Source organism: Ovis aries, chromosome 5 (genome assembly GCF_016772045.2).
Source record: "Ovis aries strain OAR_USU_Benz2616 breed Rambouillet chromosome 5, ARS-UI_Ramb_v3.0, whole genome shotgun sequence".
NCBI classification, from domain to species: Eukaryota; Metazoa; Chordata; class Mammalia; order Artiodactyla; family Bovidae; genus Ovis; species Ovis aries.
In genome coordinates, this window is record NC_056058.1 from 58,480,792 (window position 1) to 58,500,875 (window position 20,084).

Genomic DNA, 20,084 nt, shown 5'->3' on the forward strand with positions numbered 1-20,084 from the left:
AAATAACCCTTGAAAACTTCAAAGCACTGTACCAAACTGCATTATCCCATCTGATTCCCTGATAACACTGGGATTATTGTGACCACTTTATGGATAAGAGGGATGAAGTCACTTGCCCTGGATTACTAATGGAGGAGGTGGTTGGGCTTCCTGACCCCAAATCTAGTCCTCTTCTCACTCTGCCGTGCTCATCCTCCAGTTGCTCTGTCCTAATGGCCTGACTCCCCCTAGACTGTGACCTGAGCAGCCTTCAAGACATGCCAGAGGACGAGGCAGAGTCCTGCAAAGGAGCCAGTCCTGAGCCAGCCAAGAGTCCATCTCTGAGACAAGTGAGTTCTTACACTCTCTGGCCCTCTTTTTCTCTGGAGGAGGGAGGGAAACTCTCAACTCTAATGCTGGGGATCCTCTTGACCATAATAGATCTACTCTGTCTTCAGTGTGATGGTTAAGGGCAGAAACGCACTGTGAGAACATTTTAATGATTCATGATGGCATGCTCACTGTGCCAGTGCCGACCAGGGATAATGTGGTAAATTGACCTGTCCCTTCAGGCCCAAAGGACATGCCCACCCCAACTTCTGACTTTAGGAGCACAGGAGGAGTGATGGGGAAAGCTCTGGATCACAAGATGGGTGGCCTCTGCCTTCCTCCCTTCTGCTGTGTGGCAGATCACTTCCGGTCTCTGAGCCTGAGTTTTCACCTACAAAAATGAAGGTCTAGATCACAGACCAAAAATGAAGTTCCCAGCCTTTGGGGCCATGAAATTAGGGCAGGGGGCTCAAATCACATCAAACATTATCTGTTGACTGCATAATTCACTATCATCACCACCATAAATGGTACCAGTTGTTGACCACGCATCATATCCTTCCAGTACTCTTGCCTGGAAAATCCCATGGACGGAGGAGCCTGGTGGGCTGCAGTTCATGGGGTCGCTAAGAGTCGGACACGACTGAAGTGACTTAGCAGCAGCAGCATGTCCTTTCATATTCAGAGACTGCATCCTGCCTTTTAGGAGCTCCTGTCCCCCTCGTCCCCAGGCTCCTCCCTGTCCCTCTGCCTGCTCCCCATGCTCTCCTGGTCTTTTGGGTTTCACACACCTCCTCTGTCCTCTTTCAGACAGCTGACCTGCCTCCACCACTCCCCAACAGGCCTCCGCCTGAGGACTACTATGAGGAGGCCCTTCCCCTGGGACCTGGCAAGTCCCCTGAGTATATCAGCTCCCACAGTAAGTTCTCGTCCCTGAGGGTTGGGGGTGAGGGGGAGAAGGCTCCTGTCCTGAAGCTCCTGTGTGTCCTGCTGGGGCTAGAGCTCCAAGCCTGGCACCATTCCACCATGCCCACCTACTGGGGAGGAGCGTGGGAGACCATGACCTCTCCTGCGACAGCCTGGGTGGGCGGGCCAGAAGGCATGGCCTGGGGCTCCAGATCCAGTTCTATGTGACCTTGAACAACCCTCTGCCCCTCTCTGGGCTTCTGTTCCTCTACCCTTGAAATAAGAAAGAGGGGCTGGATACACACATATCAAGGTACTAGGGCGGAAGTTCACGAGTGCTATGGCCTGGAATAGGGACTTAACATTGCATACAAGAAACTCTACTATGGTTTTTGGGTGATGCACCATGTGCAGCTGAACCTGCATCAGACTTCTGTGTCCCGATACCCTATCATTTGGCAGCACAGAGGAATATTCTTCAACCATCAAACAATACATGAGACGGGTCTGTCTGGGCTGATTAGAAATGAATCCCAGGATACATACTGAAAAAAAAGTCAAAATACTGCATGTAACATGATCCCATTCGCTTTTAAATAGGGTGCTCACACAGGCATTTAACAGTTTTTCTAGGATATGCAAGAAACTCTTGACAGTATTTTCCTATAGGAAATGAATGAGCAGAAATCTGGATGAAAGGGAACATATTTTCCCATTCACACTCTTTTGTTGTGATTGTGCTTTTCATCATGTGGTAGGGAAATACACATGACGTAGAACTGACCACTCCAACCGTTTTCAGGTGTCCAATCACTGGCGTTTAGTGCACTCACAGTGTTGCGTAGCCATCAGCACTATCAAGTTCCCAAACATCTTCATTAGTCCAGAAGGAAAACCCACACTCAGAAAGCAGTCGCTTCCTGTTCCCCCTCAACCAGTCTGCTTTGTCTCTATAATTTGCCTTATCTGGATATTTCATTTAAACAGAATCATACAATGCGTGGCCTTTCTTGTCTGGGTGACTCCATTCAGCATAGTGCTTCGGAGGTTCATTCATGCCATCGCATGTATCAGTACTTCCTTTTTATAGACAAATAATACTCTACTGTATGAATAGACCATATTTCGTTTATCCATCTGTCAGGTGATGGACACTTGGGTTGTTTCCATCTTTGGGCTATTATGATATACTATTCTTATGATTAATAAACTAGTTCAAACAAAACTAGTGAGATGGTGGACTTGGACCAGGTGATCCATGGCCCTCTTCAGACTTGGGACCTATGTCACTGCCAGCAGCTGTTTATGTGAAGCAGCTGACTTTATTTTATCCACTTGAGGACAGAGAAGGAGGGGATGAAGTGCTGCTAGACCCTGAATCCCAGGACAAGCCCTCAGCTGGGTGAGGCTCTTTCCCCTCTGCAGAGAGTTCAGATGGGGCAGAGAAGCTGCCTCCTCGAGCAGCGGGGGTCCTGGGGTGGGAGGGAAGGGAGTGCCTCAGGAAAGGCCAGGGACCTTGTCCAGGAAGAGGGCGCCACGCCCGACAGGAAGTATCCTTGCCCTCGCACACTGTCCAGCCTGCCAGGTGTCCGAGGGCTTTCGGTGCTCCCTCCCTCTCCCTCCTGCGCCTCCTCCTTTTCCACCCTCACTTCTGGCCTGAGTACCCAGTCCACCCCACAGGGATGTCTCTAGCATCTGAGACTCAGGATGTCTGCTGGCAAAAGCAGGCTGCGAGCCTCACTTGAGAGATATAACTGGGCACCCCAGTCACTGGGAATTTGAGTGCTGCCATCCTCAGGAAAACAGTAGGGCTGAGAGCCCAGAGCAGTGCTCTGAGGAACAGCGTGGTGTGAGAGCAAGTTGGTCTGAAAGAAGGAAGGCTTCCTGGAGGAGAGGGTGGGCACCTGTCCCCTGAGCTGGCAACTTCAGTTCTAATCCAGGGTCTATCACTAGAAAAGTGTGTGGCCTCAGTTTCTTTATCTATGAAGTGGGTCTGATACCTCCCTCCCTGCACTGCAGAAACCAAGATATAATAGTTATAATGATGTCTAGCATTTGTCTCGAAGAAGGCAATGGCACCCCACTCCAGTACTCTTGCCTGGAAAATCCCATGGATGGAGGAGCCTGGAAGGCTGCAGTCCATGGGGGTCGCTGAGGGTCGGACACAACTGAGCGACTTCACTTTCACTTTTCTCTTTCATGCATTGGAGAAGGAAATGGCAACCAGTGTTCTTGCCTGGAGGATTCCAGGGACAGCGGAGCCTGGTGGGCTGCCGTCTATGGGTCGCACAGAGTCGGACACGACTGAAGCGACTTAGCAGCAGTAGCAGCAGCATTTGTCTAAGATGTTTTATGTGCCAGGCTTTATACTGAGAGTTCATATGCATTATATCACTAATCCAAGGTAGGAACCGTTCATGTCAATTTTATAGGTAAAGAATCTGAAATACATAGAAACTGTGTTTTCTTTCCAAGGTCACTCAGTAAATAATGGAGATGGATTTGAACTCAGATCTGATTAACCCCAAAGCACATGCCCTTAACCCACTGAGCTTCAAAGTATGCTCCAGAGACCATCCGTATCAAAATAACCTTAATTGTTAAAAAAATAATCTGATTCCTTGGAATTCCATACATTTTCTATTTTTACATATGTTTAGAACCATCCAGTTAAATAGGTTTTTCCATAGTGCAGATTCCTCAGTTCAGCCCACACCAGTGACTCAGAATCTCTGGAGATATAGTTCAGGGATCTAAATTTTTTTTCCCTTATTTATTTTTAATTGGAGGATAATTGTTTTACAGTATTATGTTGATTTCTGCCATATATCAACATGAATCAGCCATAGACATCTGCATTTTTTAAAAGACCCCAAATGAATATAAGTTGGTGCAGCCATTAAAGGAAAAATATGGAGGTTCCTCAAAAAACTAAAAATAAGTTACCATATGATCTAGCAACCCCACTCCTGGGCATACACCTGGAGAAAACTCTAATTCGAAAAGATACATGGGGCTTCCCTGGTGGTCTAGTGGTTAAGAATCCACCTGCCAATGAAGACGACATGGGTTCAATCCCTGATCCTGGAAGATGCCACAGGCCAACTAAGCCTGTGCGCCACAGCTACAGAGCCCACATGCCCTAGAACCTGTGCCCTGCAACAAGAGATGCCACTGCAATGAGAAGCCTGCCCAGTGCAATGAGAGAAAGCCCTAGGGCAACAACGAAAACCCAGCACAGCCAAAAATAAATAAATATGAAAAAAGAAAAGATACATGTAACCCTGATGTTCATAGCAGTGTTATTTACAACAGCCAAGACATGGAAGCAACCTAAACATACATCAACAGATGAATGGGTAAAGATACTATATATATATATACATATATACATATATATATATACACACACATACACACACAATGGAATATTACTCAGCCATAGGAAAAAAGAATGAAATAATGCCACTTGCAGCAGCATGCACAGACCTAGAGATTTTCATACTAGGTGAAGTAAATCAGAGAAAGACAAATACCTGAAGATATTACTTATATGTGGAATCTAAAGTATGATACAAATGAACTTATTTACAATACAGATACAGACTCAGACATAGAAAATAAACCTATGGTTACCAAAGGGTAAAGGAAGGGATAAATTAGGATTTGGGGATTTAATAGATCAAGCTCATAAATACAAAACAGATAACCAGCAAGATCCTATGTATAGCACAGAGAACTATATTCAGTATCTTATAAAAATAATGGAAAAGAAAAATAAAAGACCCTTGGTAATTGTGATATAAAATACAGTTTAAGATACCTCCATTGCTATACTATACTGACTCTCATGAATGGGAAAAGAGCGAAAATTCAGCATTAGCAGCTATTGTATGTGTTGTATACATTCACTATTGTATGTATTATTATTATTTCCTCTAGTCCTCCTCCTCCTCTGCAGGTTTAGAAGGAGAGGAGGGGGTGGATGCGTTAAGGAGTGAGCACAGCGGCTGAGGTGGAAGAAGACGAGACAAGGGCAAAGCAGAAAGGGGGGCTGGGCCCAGGTGCTGGGACACCACTCCTCCGTCCAGTGACTGGAACTGCGACCAAGACACACACACACACCAGTGCTCTGGGTCAGAGGAGAGAGGCTGACCACTCCCTGCCTGGGAAGGTCAGAGGGAAGATCTTCAGGCTGGGTACTGGAGGCTGAGCAGGAATTTTCTAGCTCTTGCTAAGAGGGCACAGGGAAAAGCATGAACATAGGCCTGGAAGTGTGACAGGGCCCAGCAGGGCCAATCTGGGTGACAGGAGCATAGGGGGCAGGTGTGGCGCTAAGGCAGATGAAATATGGAGAGGAGGCCCCACACTCTGGCCAGGCAGTGACTAGAAGCTCCACTCCCTCTTCCCTGAGGAGGACACCATGTCTAAGATCTTCACCAGCCCTGGCACCTGGAGTCTGCCTGCATTTCTCCAAGTACTGCTCTTTCTGCCAACCCCACAGATGGCTGCAGCCCAGCCCACTCGCTTATGGATGGCTACTATGAGGATGCAGACAGCAGCTACCCCGCCACCAGGATGAACGGAGAGCTGAAGAATTCTTGTAAGTACTAGGTGGACGTTCAGTCCAGTTCTGTCCTCAGGGAGAACAAACCTTGACCTGACCTTGGCATGCCCATACCCACTGCCCCCCTCAACTCCCTGGGGTCACTACAGAGGCCTCAAAGCCCTTGTTCTCAGTGATCCTGGGGTTCAGTGGGAGGACTGCTGAGCAGAGTTAGGAGCCCCCAATGAATCCCTTGCCCTGACTCTCGGTGACTGACCTTAAGCAAGTGATTTACTCTCCCTGAGCCTCCAGATTCCTCAGTATCAAACAGGGACTTGCTGAGGGCCATGAACATGACCTGAGACAACAGATGCAAAGATGATGGGTAAAGACAATAGCTGATGTTTACTGAGCCCTCAGTGAGTGCCAAACACTCAGCTAAACGTTCTGCATTTGTTGCTGCTCAAAATAGCCTACTGAGGTAGGTATTATAATTTATTATGACCATTTCATTGATGAGGAAACTGAAGCTCTGAGAGGTAAAGTCACTGAGATCACAAAGCAAGTGGTAAATCTGAAAGACACGGGGCCGTGTGGGAGCTTAGTCCTTACCAGGATCACACCTCACACCCACCCCTTGGGCCCCAGAGCAGGAATATCTGCAAAAGAGTAAGAAGGCCCACCTCCCCACACACCGGGTGACAGCACAGGGACAGGTCCTTTCCTGTGGCTCCTGCAGACAATGACTCTGACGCCATGAGCAGCTCCTACGAGTCGTACGATGAGGAGGAGGAGGAAGGGAAAGGGCCACAGCCCACACACCAGTGGCCCTCAGAGGAGGCCTCCATGCACCTGGTGAGGGACTGCAGGATATGTGCCTTCCTGCTGCGGAAAAAGCGCTTCGGGCAGTGGGCCAAGCAGTTGACCGTCATCAAGGAGGACCAGCTCCTGGTGAGTGGCCACAGACGACAGCCTCTTGGCCTCACGTGGACTTGCATGTGTGTGTCTGTGTGCGTGCAGGCATGCCTGCCTCTGTACCTCTGGGTTTGCTTTGTGCACAGAGGCTCAAAGGACAGTTCTTCTGAGAACAGAGCTCTCCTACCCAAGCAGAATTTAAAAAAAAAAAATGTGAAGAACTGATCGACTTTACCAAGTTTTGTTTTCTGAAACATGATTTTTTTACTCTTGAAACAATGTTTATCGTTTTTCACTAAGTAAATGTATTTACTTATAAAGCTAGAAAAAAAAAATGATTTTTTTTTAAAAATCCCATTGACCAAGAGCTAACCACTGTTAAGTTTTGATGCATAAACTTCCACCCTCATTTCCATACATCTGTCTTTTCTGAAACTGAGCCCATGTAATACTTATTATATAACTTGAAACTTTTTAATTTGTCATGTCTCATCACTATCATTTCATAAAAGAAATATAACTTTAATTCCAAAGTATAAGGATGGACATAATTTCTGGGGAAAAAAATGACATCTCTTTACCTGTTAAGTCTTACTAAACATGTATCCGTTTAAACATGACCTTTTCTCACCTTGGAGCAATGAAAAGCTCATCCCAGGTCAGAATCAGGCCAAGAATCATGACATACTCCTTTCCACACATCATGCCTTCTTTTTCTTGACTTACTGCAATGGCTATGACCTCCAGTGGAGATTCTCTGGTGGCTCAGTGGTAAAGAATCCACCTGCCAATGCAGGAGATGCGCATTCAAACTCTGGGTCAGGAAGATCCCCTGAAGAAGGGAGTGGCAACCCACTCCAGTATTCTTGCTTGGAGAATCCCATGGACAGAGGACCCGGCGGGCTACAGTCCGTGGGGTCGCAAAGAGTCGGACACGACTGAGTGACTAAACAACAAAGGACCTCTAGGATGATATAAACAGAAGTGGTGAGAGTAGGCACATTTGTCTCAATCCAGATCTCAAAGGAAAGTTCAATAATTCACCATTAAGGCTGATGTTTGTTTGTGGGGTTTTTTTGTAGGTACTCTTTATTATCACATTAAGCAAGTTTCCCTCTAAGAGTTTGCTAAGAGTTTATGTTACAAATGAATACAGAATTTTATCAAATATTTTTTCTGCTTATATTGAAATATGTGGTTTTTCTCCTTTTTCTGGTCCTACAACAAATTACATGGTTAGTTTTTGAATGATAACCCACTCTTGCACTCTTAGAATACATTTGATCTCTATGCAGTATGGTTTTTATTTGTCTGGATTCTTTTGTTTATAGTTTTTACAACTATGTTATGAGAGACATTAGCCTATGACTTTACTTTTTTGTAATGTCATTGTCAGGTCCTGGTATCAAGGTAATGGTGGCCTCATGGTAAGAACTGGGAAGTGAGAATCATTATTGATCAACTATGGACTTCCCAAGCCCAGCTGTAACTCCATCTCTGCTGTAACTCTCTCCCACATTCTTGCCTTGCAGCCCATTAACAGCAGAGAGCTGGCTTCCTCCCAAGACAGCCTGTTTCTTCCCTGGTTCTTTAGACTAGAATGGTCTTCCTGGTATTGTGCTAAAACCTGCCTCTTCCTAAATAAGTAGTTGTGACCCTTGAGACCGCTCAGTAGCCCTTGAGATCTGGAGTTTTCCCAACGATGCCCCTCCCAGGTGTCTCGTCTCTGTGGTGAACAGGCACAGGCCCTGTCTTCATGCAGTGCCCACAGCTGGGAAGGGTGGGAAGGTCTCTCTGGGGCAGGCTGAGTTTCAGTCTCCTCCCTCCACTCTCCACTCCAGGAGGCCCTAACCCCTTCTCTTCCTGTCCAGTGTTACAAAAGCTCCAAGGACCGGCAGCCGCATCTGAGGCTAGCGCTGGATGTCTGCAGTGTCATCTATGTGCCCAAGGACAGCCGGCACAAGAGGCACGAGCTGCGCTTCTCCCAGGGGGCTACTGAAGTCCTGGTGCTGGCGCTGCAGAGCCGGGAGCAGGCTGAGGAGTGGCTGAAGGTACAGGGGGGCCTGTGCCCTTCACCCACCCTTCCACCCTCCCTTTCTCCCTCTCTTCCCCAGGCCCAGCCCTCAGTGGGGTGGGCCCCTGTCACTGGAAGAACAGGCCTGGCTCAGAGGGTAAGTACCTTCCACAGGGCTAGGGCTTTATGTGGAAATGAGCCTTGGATATCTCCAGGAGACAGACCTCAGTGTAGAGACCTATGTTCCTTCTAGCTATCTGAATCCCCTAACATGCCTACTGTGTGTCTATCCTACCTGCAATGTACATCTCCAGGAATAGAGAGCTGAAGACCTCCCACAGAAGAAGCTGATTTTATCATTAGACAGGCTAATCCTTTTTTTTTTAATAAAGGAGAAATTCTTTATCTTAGGTGAAATGTGCGTACTTATAAGATCCACCTATGACCCAGTTCCTGCATCTTACATGACAATTAGAGTTACCCTGTACTGAGCACTTACTTTGCACCATGCATTGTGGTAAGAGCTTTATACACATGACTTCATTTACTATTCACCATGGGACTAATATTGTTCCCATTTTATAGATGAGGAAGCTGAGGCGCAAGAGCTTCTGTGACTCACCCAAGGTCAACCACCAGTGGTTCAGACCAGAATTGGAAGTGAATCCAATTCCAAGGAAAATCTACGGAAATCTAGTCCAAAGGTGACAAGATGGCATAGTGATGACGAGGGAAGACTTTGGTGCTATACAGACCTTAAGTTCAAGTCCCGGACCTAGGCAGCATTTACTGACTATGTGATCTTCTGCAAAGGACTTCACTTCCCTGTGCCTCAGATTCTGCCTCTATAAAATGGCTCTTGTAAGCATTCTAGAGAGCACCTGACATAGAGCCTGCCAGGCAGCCAGTCCTCAGTAACCGTCAGCAACTACTGTCAGTGATGGTGAAGCCCAGGCCCTTACAGCAGACCTCTCCTCCTCTGATCTTCCGAACAAAGAAACAAACCCCGCCTTCCCTCCCTCCCCATCCTCTCTTCCTTCCTGTGATAACCAGCTCTTCCACTGGGATGTTTACTGTTTCTCATTACTGCCTTTGTCTCAGGAGGGGAAGGAAGAGAGACAACCTGCCTGCTGGGGTGGGGGTGGGGGGAGTGCTCTGTCCTAAGGCACTGTGGTTAGGTAAGAAAAAGCCCTAGACTTGGAGTCAAAGAGGCCTGCCTTGGTACCCCAGTTAGTGCAGACAGTAGGGCAGAGCTCATCATCCTCATTTGCAATTTGGGGACCAAAGTACCCCACCCCACAAGGCTGCTGTAGGGATATACAAGGGGATAATCCAGGCAAAGCCACCTGACAGATGAGCAGCAGCGGTCTGTTACTATTTCATGATCAGGACGGTTGTGCTGCAGGGCCACAGGTGAGTGCCTTGGGGTCTCAGTTTCCACATCTTTGAAATGGAGAGAATAATCCTGGCTATTCTGCGGGTTGTTGTAAAGTTCCAACACATCACAGAAGTGAGTTCCTCATGCCTGTGCAGGGCATGCACATGGCCCTTCACACCCGTCACCTCACTGGTCCTCACACCAAGGAGGTAGCAGTGGACCAGAAGCATCCCTGTGTTACAGATGGGGAAATGAAATCCCAGAGCAGGGACATGGCTTTGCCAAGGCCATGCAACTAAGTAGTAATGGCGCCAGGTCTAGAAGCCAAGCCTCTAGGCTCCCAGCTCCTTACGTTTTCAATTCAAGGGACAGACACAGGAGAAAGCCTGTTCAGAGCCTGATGTGCCCTACACATGGGGCAGGAGGCCATGCCAACCTGTCTCCCACCCAGTGATCCCAACCGCTCTGCTGGACCTCGTTCTTGCTTCTGTCCCCACAGCATCTCTCACCTGTTCACAGTGTGTGTCCTCTCCACAGGTCATCCGAGAGGTCAGCAAAGCTGTCGGGGGCACCGAGGGGGCAGACGTGCCCAGATCCCCAGTCCTCCTGTGCAAGGTGGACCTGGACAAGGTACCTCTGTCTTCACAGGGCCCCTCTGGGACAGCCTGTGGGAGCTCAGCACAGGCTCTGTCCCAAGGGACGCGCAGGCTGCTGGTGAAGCCAGACATTGACCAGGCACTTAATAAACACCTACTGAATTCATGAATGCCCATGTCCAAGGTGCAGCACAAGCCAGAGAAGGGAGTGACTACCCTGCCAGACAGGAAGAGGTCACGTTTGAACCAAGCCATGAACACCAAATCGGAATCAGTCAGTCAGACAAGGAGTGTCCAGTGGCACATAAGTGAAGCAGTCGTTTCATTCTGTCAGGCCACCAGCAAATACATGCTAAAGCCTATGTTTCACCAGGTGCTGTGGGTGATCATGGGACTCAGCCCCAAATCCTACGGGAAGTTAAGTCCCCCACATAAGGGTCTCACACGACGTAATAAAGGCTAGCATTATAGAAAATGTGACTGTGGCCGGCACTGTTCTAAATGCTTTATGTGTGTGTGTACCTAACTTAATTTCTACAATTCTTTGATGAACTACATTTTCAGAAAAGGAAGCCATGGCAAAAAGAAATTTGCCCAAAGTCACACATAATAAGAACAGAGCTAGCTGATCACACCCAGCCAGCGGACCAGTGGCTGAGTGTACAGCAGGAGGGTAGCTAAAATGTTTAGGTGGTGTTTCTGGAGAAGAGTGGGAGTGAGGACGTGTTACTGGTGGCTCTCTCTCTCCATAGACTCCTGTGACTGAGCTGTCACCGTCACCAAGTCAATTCCAAAGTGCACACAGTGTTTCTTTATATTTGCTGTCTAACTTGATGAAAAACTGTACATCATCACAGAACAAATAGGAACCACAACTTCTGTTCCACAGTTTACAGAGGTGATTCTTTATACCTGACAGTTCTGTCCCATTTCTGACAGTTGCCATTTTTCCAACTTTTGGAAACTTGGGAGAGTACACAGACTCTCTCATTTCCCCTGCCTTCTATTACTATGCTTATAGCAAAGCATCCCCGAGCCTGGTCTAGGGTATCCCCAGAAAAGGTTTAGGGGCCTCAGAGCTCTGTAAGTTCACCTTTTTAAGTGGATGGGTATCACTGTAGTCTTGTCATGAGTCTGGCTGGCACAGTTTAGCTTCTTAAAGTGGGATAGTCACATACCACACAGATGTTAGAAATGACAATTTCTAACAATTAGCCTCACAATTCACTTGTGCCAGTTCCCTGGTGCCTCACAGCAGCCCACTGACAGGAGGGTAATTCAAGTGAGAAGACTTGGAGAGATGAAAGGATTTTCCCCCATCCCCACAGCTGAGGAGAGACATCATTTCTTCCAAGGTCCATCTTGACTATTCTACAGCACTCCTTAATAGGAATGAATGAATGACTGGTCCAGAGTTGGCATAATAAGTAAAAATACTGCTGGCTGACCACGAAGTTGTTACCATGGGGTGGGTGGGTGGTGTATGTGGTATCTTTGCCATTCTCTCATCCAAGCTAGTATTGTAATGGATTCCTCGCTCATCACCATTCACATTTACTGACCACCGAGTCCTGTTATGACTGTTTTGAAAATGCCAACTCATCTTTTTCCCCATCCTCACTGGTGCTTGGTTCACCCTCCTGTCAAGTTTCTTGTTGCCCAGGATGACATTCTTACTGCCCCTTGTGCTTCCAGTCTTGCCCCCTTCTTGTCCATCTCCCATGATGCAGCTGAGGGGCTACAAGACCAACTTCACTACTGTCCCACTTAAATACCTTCTTACCTCCCCATCACCTACCAGATATGGTCCAAACTCCCAGGACTCTAATCTCAGCCTATTATATTGAATTCCTCACTTCCAAATAAATGGAAGACACAACCACCCTAAGTCATAGCTGTCCTCCTGATACCAGTATGACAGTTGCTGACAAATATTTCGTTAGCTAATCCTCATGTACAGGGGTCAAGAGGAGACTGAACCAAGAAAGGGAGACTTTGAGTGTGCCTCTGACAGGGGGCTGTCTGTGTTCCTCACCAGAGGCTGTCCCAAGAGAAGCAGACCTCGGATTCTGACAGCCTGGGCATGGGTGACAGCTGTTCCACTCTGGGCCGTGAACACGGTAGGAGCCTCTGGGGGCTCAGGTGGGAAAATGCTAGAGCTGGGAGGGGCCTTGCCATGAGCACACACAGTGCAGATCAGGTCCCGACCATTTTGGAGACCTGGCTGATGTGACCTGGCCTATCCATACTGGGCCAGGCCTTGTGTGCCAGTTCAAAGGCTGGGGGGAAGGCTAGGAGCAGGTGATCTGGAACTTGGGGCTCCCTCCCCTCACCTAACCCATCTCCATGGCAACAGGCAAAGGGAAGAAGAGCAGCCTGTCAGAGCTGAAGGGTTCAATGAGCAGGGCTGCAGGCCGCAAGATCACCCGTATCATCAGTTTCTCTAAGAAGAAGGCACTGGCTGATGACCTACAGGCGTCCTCTACTGAGGAGGTTCCGTGCTGTGGTGGGTACCATGCATGCAGAGAATTCAGACCCTGTTGATGAGGGATCCTGGGGCCAAGCCAGAAGACCCTCCAGCCCTAATCTACCTCATTCCTAAGGCAGAGGATAGAATCCTACTAGATGCCTAACCTCCACTCCATCAATAATCCATGCCCATCCACCACTCCTCCATGAGGCCCTGACACCTAACAGAAGGAAAAGTCAGCCAACTGTCCTATTTCTATGCTCGCTATGACATTAGTGCCGATCACTGCCCATCTCTGGGTCTCAGTTTCCTCTAATATGACAAGAGGAGAGTATCTTAACTTCCCAGTATATAATATACCAAGTGTTTAAGTTATGGTCCAGTCTTACAAGGATATTTCTTGAAAAAAAGTATATAAGGACTTTACTGTAAATGCATAAAATGCGAATTAACAGTAGTTTGAAAGAAAAGAAACATTGTTCATCTAAACGCATTGTTCCACGTACTGGAATCCGATTTTTAAAAAAATCACGTGTTTTACGTAAACAGTAATATTCTGCTAACCTGGAAAGAACATTATAAAAGCACATGGATATAAAGAAATATTTTGTAAATGGTTGAGGACACTGTTATGGTAAAAAACAAATTAAGACCTAAAACATTAAAGGGAATTCTAAAGTCATCAGCCTGCCCCTCACTTGTTTTTAGCTCTTCATCCTGGCTACACGGTTTTTGTTCCCACACGCTGCCACCAGGTGGCAGCATCAGCCATTGTTTTCTGTCCTCCGCAATTAGTTTTTGCTATTTTAGGAGGAAAGGCAGAAGGAAGAGTTGTGTCTTTCGTTCATTATATATAGTGGTTCTGTGCTTTTCATCAAGGTTGGTATGGTCTGAAGGCTGTGCAGGTATGTACAAATATGATTATCAATCCCCTGTTCACAGATAACAAACAAAGCTGAGGTCACAGGCCAGGAATGAGCTGACTCGGGACCCGGAAGGCCTTTCTCTCCAGCTAGAGTACAGGAGTTGCCCAGGCCCTCTGTCCCTGCGCCCTGACTTGTGTCCCCCAGCACCGTCAGGAGGTCGCATCGCTGGTCTCTCCCTCCCAGGTTATCTGAACGTGCTGGTGAACCACGGATGGAAGGAGCGCTGGTGCCGCCTGAAGCGTAACACCTTGTATTTCCATAAGGACCGCACAGACCTGCGGACCCACGTGAACGCCATTGCCCTCCGCGGCTGTGAGGTGGCCCCAGGCTTTGGGCCCAGACACCCATTTGCCTTCAGGATCCTACACAACCGCCAGGAGGTTGCTATCTTGGAGGTGAGAAGAGAAAATAGCTTAGGGGTGGGAGCTAACAGGAGCTCTGGCCTGGAGGTTGGCTTTTGTCCAGGGGACTTTATTGACATTACAGGGACTAAGGAAGAGGGAAAGTAAGCCAACTGTTGCCAAGTAGCTGATTAAACTATAGAACACCCACTTAAATGTGAATTTCAGATAAACGATAACTAATTTTTTTTAGTACAAGTATATCCCATATTTGGGACATACCTATACTAATAAACTATTGTTTATCTGAAATTCAAACTTAAGGGAATTGTGCATTTTTATTTGTTAAATCTGGCAACCCTAGACCCAAGGTTTGTTTATTCTGCCTTATAAATATAGTCCCAAGCCTAAAAGGCATCTAGTCTAACTCTGATCTAATTTTGGAAACCTCTCTAAAACTTACTTCCCACCAGTGACTGTTCATCTCAGATAAACCACTGCTCCTCCCAGCAAGCAACTAAATTTTTACAAAGATTCTCTCCATATTGAGTTGAAATCTTAAAACTCTGTATAGGCAGCAACTACACCCGTTCGGCGTATTTTTGTTTTTCCAGAACCCAGCCTGATATCCAGCAATCCTGGGCTGGACAGTATTGGGCTCAATAAGGGACAGTAAGGACTCAATTAACATCTGTTGGACAAATGGCTGAATGACAATGTGATTTCATTTCACCCACTCATTTTTCCTAACTACCCACCGACACCAGGCCTCCCCTCTGGGGTCATACAGAATACACTGAATCTCTCTTTACATGTCAATCCTTCAGCTATTTAGAAATTTAAAACATAACTGGAGGAAAACTTAAACAACTACCCCCTCATATTACAGATAAGGAAACTGAGGCCAGGGCAGTCACATGCTTCATCCAAAGCTCCACAGAGGATTAATGGTCTCTTGGTCTTTTTCCTACAACTAAGACCCAGCCTCTTGGTATTGTTTTCTTTGCCCAGTACCCACTGCCTCTCTCAGTTATTAAATGTAAGGAAATATTGACTCTGTAAGTCACTTCTACTTTCAGTAGCTTGAGATGGGTCTTTTATTTCTCTTCAGAAAGAGCTTTCCCTTTCTCTTCACAAAGAGCTTTCTGGCAAAAACTGTGCTTTTTAAATTCAAGTTTAGTTTTTGTGTGCTAACTTGATTTTATGATGATGCTCTTTAACATCTCTCTGAGAGTATTTATCAAGTGCAAAAAAATAAGAATAGGAGCATCTTGAATGATGTCATTAGTAATTTAAACATGGGATTCTCCAGGCAAGAATACTGGAGTGGGTTGCCATTTCCTTCTCCAGGGGATATTCCCGACTCAGAGATTGAACCCAGGTCTCCCAATTTAAACATAATAGATTTCTATTTATATTAACTTATATTAATCTTATATCCTACACAAATATATTTAAAATTCTGCATCTCATATGTTATTAGATGTCCATAGAACATTTAGAAAAACTGGAAAAAAGGTAAACATTCCTAAATTTCAAAAAGTAGAGTTGTTTTTTTGTGTGATTCAGTTATATATACCCATATATTATTTTTGAAATTATTTTCCATTACAGGTTATTACAAGATATTGACTGTAGTTTACAGTAAATCTTTGTTGCTTGTTACATATCTATTTTTTAAAATTAGAAATCTAGCATTCTATTCATACTAAGTCAAACAGGTGGAATCAAACTGTCATAACTTTTTTAGTTAGGCAAATATTCATATGTTTTCTAATATATATATTATATATTTTATGATAATGTTCTTTAAATGAAAACATGTGTTTAGTTGACCAGCAACTTCTTAGAGATTTTCCTGTATACAATAGTATATATAATTGGCATTTATGATACAAGAAAAAAATGTGGGTTATGTGATAAATAGCCTCCTCATTTAATAAAAAGCAAATATTTTTTAAAAAGTTTAGAGAACACCTAAATTTTGTTTTCATATGCAATCGGTCCAGAAGGCTCTGAGGATAATGAGTGAGGTTATATGTTTCAGAGAGGTAGCTGGCTTCTCTCTTTGCTATCCAGAAAACTTGGGTTTCTGGATGAGTGTTCTAGTCTTGCTCCTCTTGGATCCCTAAGTCCAAACAGATACTATACGTATATGGGTTTGGCTGAAGTGAGTGGGTAGCCAGAGGCCCTGAATGTGCCACAGTGAACTCAGCTTGTACGTTCTCTCCCTCAGGCAAGCTGCTCAGAGGACATGGGCCGCTGGCTTGGGCTGCTGCTAGTGGAGATGGGCTCCAAAGTCACTCCCGAAGCACTGCACTATGACTATGTGGATGTGGAGACCCTAACCAGCATCGTCAGTGCAGGGCGCAACTCCTTCTTGTAAGGGCCAGTACCCCACAGCCCCCCAAACCTGCCTACAACCTTTCCTATCTCAGCTCCCTCTCAGAGGCGGAATGGGAGGGAAGAGAGGATGGGCTGAGAAAGACTGCTTCCTTGGGAAGTCAGAGTGGGTGCTTTCCTCTTCCATCAGGAGGCGTAAGCTGGTTAAAGGAGGAGGCTCAGGGTTGGGGATGCTGTGGGTGGAATGAGCCAGAAAGGAGAAGCTCTTTTGGACCATGGCCTGGGCTCTGCTCTCATGCCATAGAAACTTAGGGTCCCCATACCCTTGAGCCTCTGGGCAGGCACGAGGCTCGTCTGCAGAGTTTGCATTATTAGTGCCAGCTTCGAGTTACGGCTCTATCACGACCAACAGCTTAGGCTGGTTGCTTGCCAGCCTGGATCCTCTGTTTTCTCACGTACAGAATGGAGGCGATGAATAACCTGCTTCCTGGATTGTGAGAATCCCATGCATCCCTGCCTTTAAGCTCTAAACACATCAGTGGCACCGTGCTGCCTGGCATGCTGCTATCACTGACTTTCTGACCTCCATTAAAAGCTGCTGCCAGAATCAAATAAGTGGACAGGAAAGCACTGTAAGCTGCATAAGTATCACTGTCACATCATTATCATCATCCCTTGTATCTTCTAGATACGCAAGATCCTGCCAGGATCAGTGGCCTGAGCCCCGAGTCTATGATGATGTTCCTTATGAAAAGATGCAGGTATGGTCCCTTGGGACTTTGGGGGACATGGCAAAGGCCGCTTATTAGCTCTCCCTCTCTCCTTCCCTCAGTATTCCTTTGCCTCAGAGAAATCATTTTTGTTTAACCAGCACCTGGAAGGAGGGGGAGAGGGGACCTTCTTGCCCCAGACTGTGGCTGGGGAGAATGTCTGGAACAGGAGGCTGGGCAGTGTGGAGGAAAGAGCCCCTCACCAGGAGAAGAGAAGGCTCTGCAAGCTACAGAGCACTGCTCCAGTCTGAGCAGGCGTGGGCTTTCCACCCCTGTTACAGCTCTGTGAACCGATTCAGTAGTTGTCTCAGGTGGGTGATAACTGAATAGCTGCCCCCACAGCCCTTTACCTGCTGGCATCTACAGTCTGGGCTTCAGTTCCCAGGACAATCTCCCTGTCTTGCTCACTAAACCAAGAAGATGCCAGCTTATTAACCTACAATAAGGCCTCTGTAGCCATCACATGACCCATCCTGCTCCACAATCTGCCCTGTGCCTCCTCCTGCCACGAGAGAGCAAGGGGACCACATTCTGACTAGACATTGTTTGGTGAGTCAGGCCTCACAGCTCATGGACAGGATAGAGGGAATCAAGGTGCCAAGGAAAGCAGATGTGTCTGCAGGCCAGGACCCCTGCCCTGGACAGTGCTGGATGACCTTCTGAGCTCTTACCTCTAGGTCTTGCAAGAACTAAATGAAATACTTTCTGGAAAAAGCTTAGCACAGTACCTAAACACTGGAAGGTCTTACAATGAGGGTAAATAATACTGCTATTATCAATATCATTATTATATGACTATTATAGTCCACTTATGGTTTCCTGAGCTTTGACAAGATGTTGAGTGTTCTCACTACTCTTTCCTGTGAAAATGTATAGCCAGTCTATTAAGTTATGCCACTTCTATCACTGACTGATCTCAACTTTGACTCTTTTTAACTTAAGACTTTATTTTAGCAATTCAGAAAATTTTACATCCAATTGATGTACTGACAAAAAAAATCTATAGTAAATCAAATATGGTCACCCAAAGTCTTTTGAGATGTCCTAATTTTCCACTCAGCAGAAATTCCAGTTTAGGGTTGCCTTTAGGAAGGTATGAGGATCAAGTAACATACTGCCATTGCAAATGGTTTATAGACTGCTGAGGGCTGCACACAACTGCAAGTGTAAGGCCAAGATCTCAGAGGTCAGGCAGCACTCAGCCATCAAGTGCACATCTCCAAGCACCCACACTGAGGGCTCGGAGCCCACCCATGCTTTATCTTCTTCCATCTCCCACCTAGGACGAGGAGCCTGAGCGTCCCTCTGGAGCCCAGGTCAAGCGCCATGCCTCCACCTGCAGTGAGAAGTCCCATCGGGTGGACCCACAGGTCAAAGTCAAGCGCCACGCCTCCAGTAAGTTGTGTGTGCAAGAGAGGAAAGGAGGGGAATGTCCAGGACAGAGGCAGGGTGGGGTGGGGAGGGGGGTCTCAAAATCAGATCCTCCCAGGGGTCATATGGTAAGTGAGTAAGGAGAGGTGTAAGAAAATACTCTACGAAAAATAACAGCACAAGCAGAGTGATAAAGGGCAGTGAGCAGGAGGCCTCAGAGGGAAAACAACAGGAGCGGGCTGGGGGAGACTGAAGGAAACTGGAGTGCTCAGGCCCCAGCTCTAGGAGCAGCCAACACTCAGCTCCAGCCAAGGCCCCCAGGCAGCACTGCCAGCTCAGATTTGCCAATTATTCAAAACAAACCAGAAATTTACTTATTTCTTAATGTCAGCAACTATTTAAAAATTTTAGCACTACATAAAGCCACATATATAGAGAGAGAGAGTTCACCTCTGTGTCCCAGCTCAGGCTCTGCATAGCACTTCATAAGTTTGTTGAACTGCCTGATTGCCACACTGCAAAGTAATGACTAACTGTGTCAGAAAACTCTATGGTAAAAGGTCTCTTTCATTCCCAACATAAATCTCTACTCCCGTATGATTTATCTCTATGAGCAAGCCAGCTTTCTGTAGGACAGCATGTCCCAAGAGTCTTCTGTTGCTTTTACTTTCTTCCCCCTGTACCTGAACAGAGTCAAGTTCTAGTCTTTGCTTTTTGAAGATTTATTTTTTAAAATACTTTCCTTTATGATAACTCCATATCATTGTTGTTTATTTGCTCAGTTGTATCTGACTCTTTGAACCCATGGACTGTAGCCCACCAGGCTCCTCTGTCCATGGGATTCTCCAGGCAAGAATACTAGAGTGGGTTGCCATTTCCTCCTCCAGGGGATCTTCCCCACCCAGGGATCAAACCCACTTGTCCTGTATTGGCAGGTGGGTTCTTTATCACTGAGCCACCAGGGAAGTCCACTTCATTAGCCCAGATAATCTCTTCTAGAGTCAGGAGATTTGTATTCCATTCCTTACTTGGTCACTAAACTACTATGTAACTTTGGAAAAGTCCCTCCCCTCTCCAGAGTTTCCTCTCTGAACAATCAAAGGGTTGTTGTAACATTCCTTATAGACTTGTGGACACTAGAAATGCACAGCCTATGGAATACCCATTTCAAAATGGGAAACTGAATTGAAATAAGCATG

At 46.5% G+C, this 20,084-nt stretch overlaps 1 protein-coding gene and 1 long non-coding RNA gene across 14 annotated transcripts in view; one reads left to right on the top strand and one right to left on the bottom strand.

Moving 5' to 3' along the window:
- LOC105606707 (uncharacterized) overlaps positions 1 to 20,084 on the bottom strand; it is a 108,285-nt gene that overhangs the window by 68,525 nt on the left and 19,676 nt on the right. The gene's annotated exons all lie outside the window — the stretch shown is intronic.
- The window catches only part of AFAP1L1 (actin filament associated protein 1 like 1), a 71,601-nt gene that overhangs the window by 34,787 nt on the left and 16,730 nt on the right, over positions 1 to 20,084 (top strand). For all 3 annotated transcript variants that reach the window (XM_042250650.2, XM_042250651.2, XM_004008954.6), the window contains 12 exons: positions 232 to 329; positions 1,120 to 1,228; positions 5,720 to 5,818; positions 6,501 to 6,712; positions 8,548 to 8,727; positions 10,606 to 10,698; positions 12,703 to 12,784; positions 13,021 to 13,170; positions 14,244 to 14,455; positions 16,638 to 16,783; positions 17,433 to 17,505; positions 18,798 to 18,909. In XM_042250650.2, coding sequence (XP_042106584.1) covers positions 232 to 329; positions 1,120 to 1,228; positions 5,720 to 5,818; positions 6,501 to 6,712; positions 8,548 to 8,727; positions 10,606 to 10,698; positions 12,703 to 12,784; positions 13,021 to 13,170; positions 14,244 to 14,455; positions 16,638 to 16,783; positions 17,433 to 17,505; positions 18,798 to 18,909 — 1,566 coding nt within the window. The remainder of the gene's footprint in view (positions 1 to 231; positions 330 to 1,119; positions 1,229 to 5,719; positions 5,819 to 6,500; positions 6,713 to 8,547; positions 8,728 to 10,605; positions 10,699 to 12,702; positions 12,785 to 13,020; positions 13,171 to 14,243; positions 14,456 to 16,637; positions 16,784 to 17,432; positions 17,506 to 18,797; positions 18,910 to 20,084) is intronic.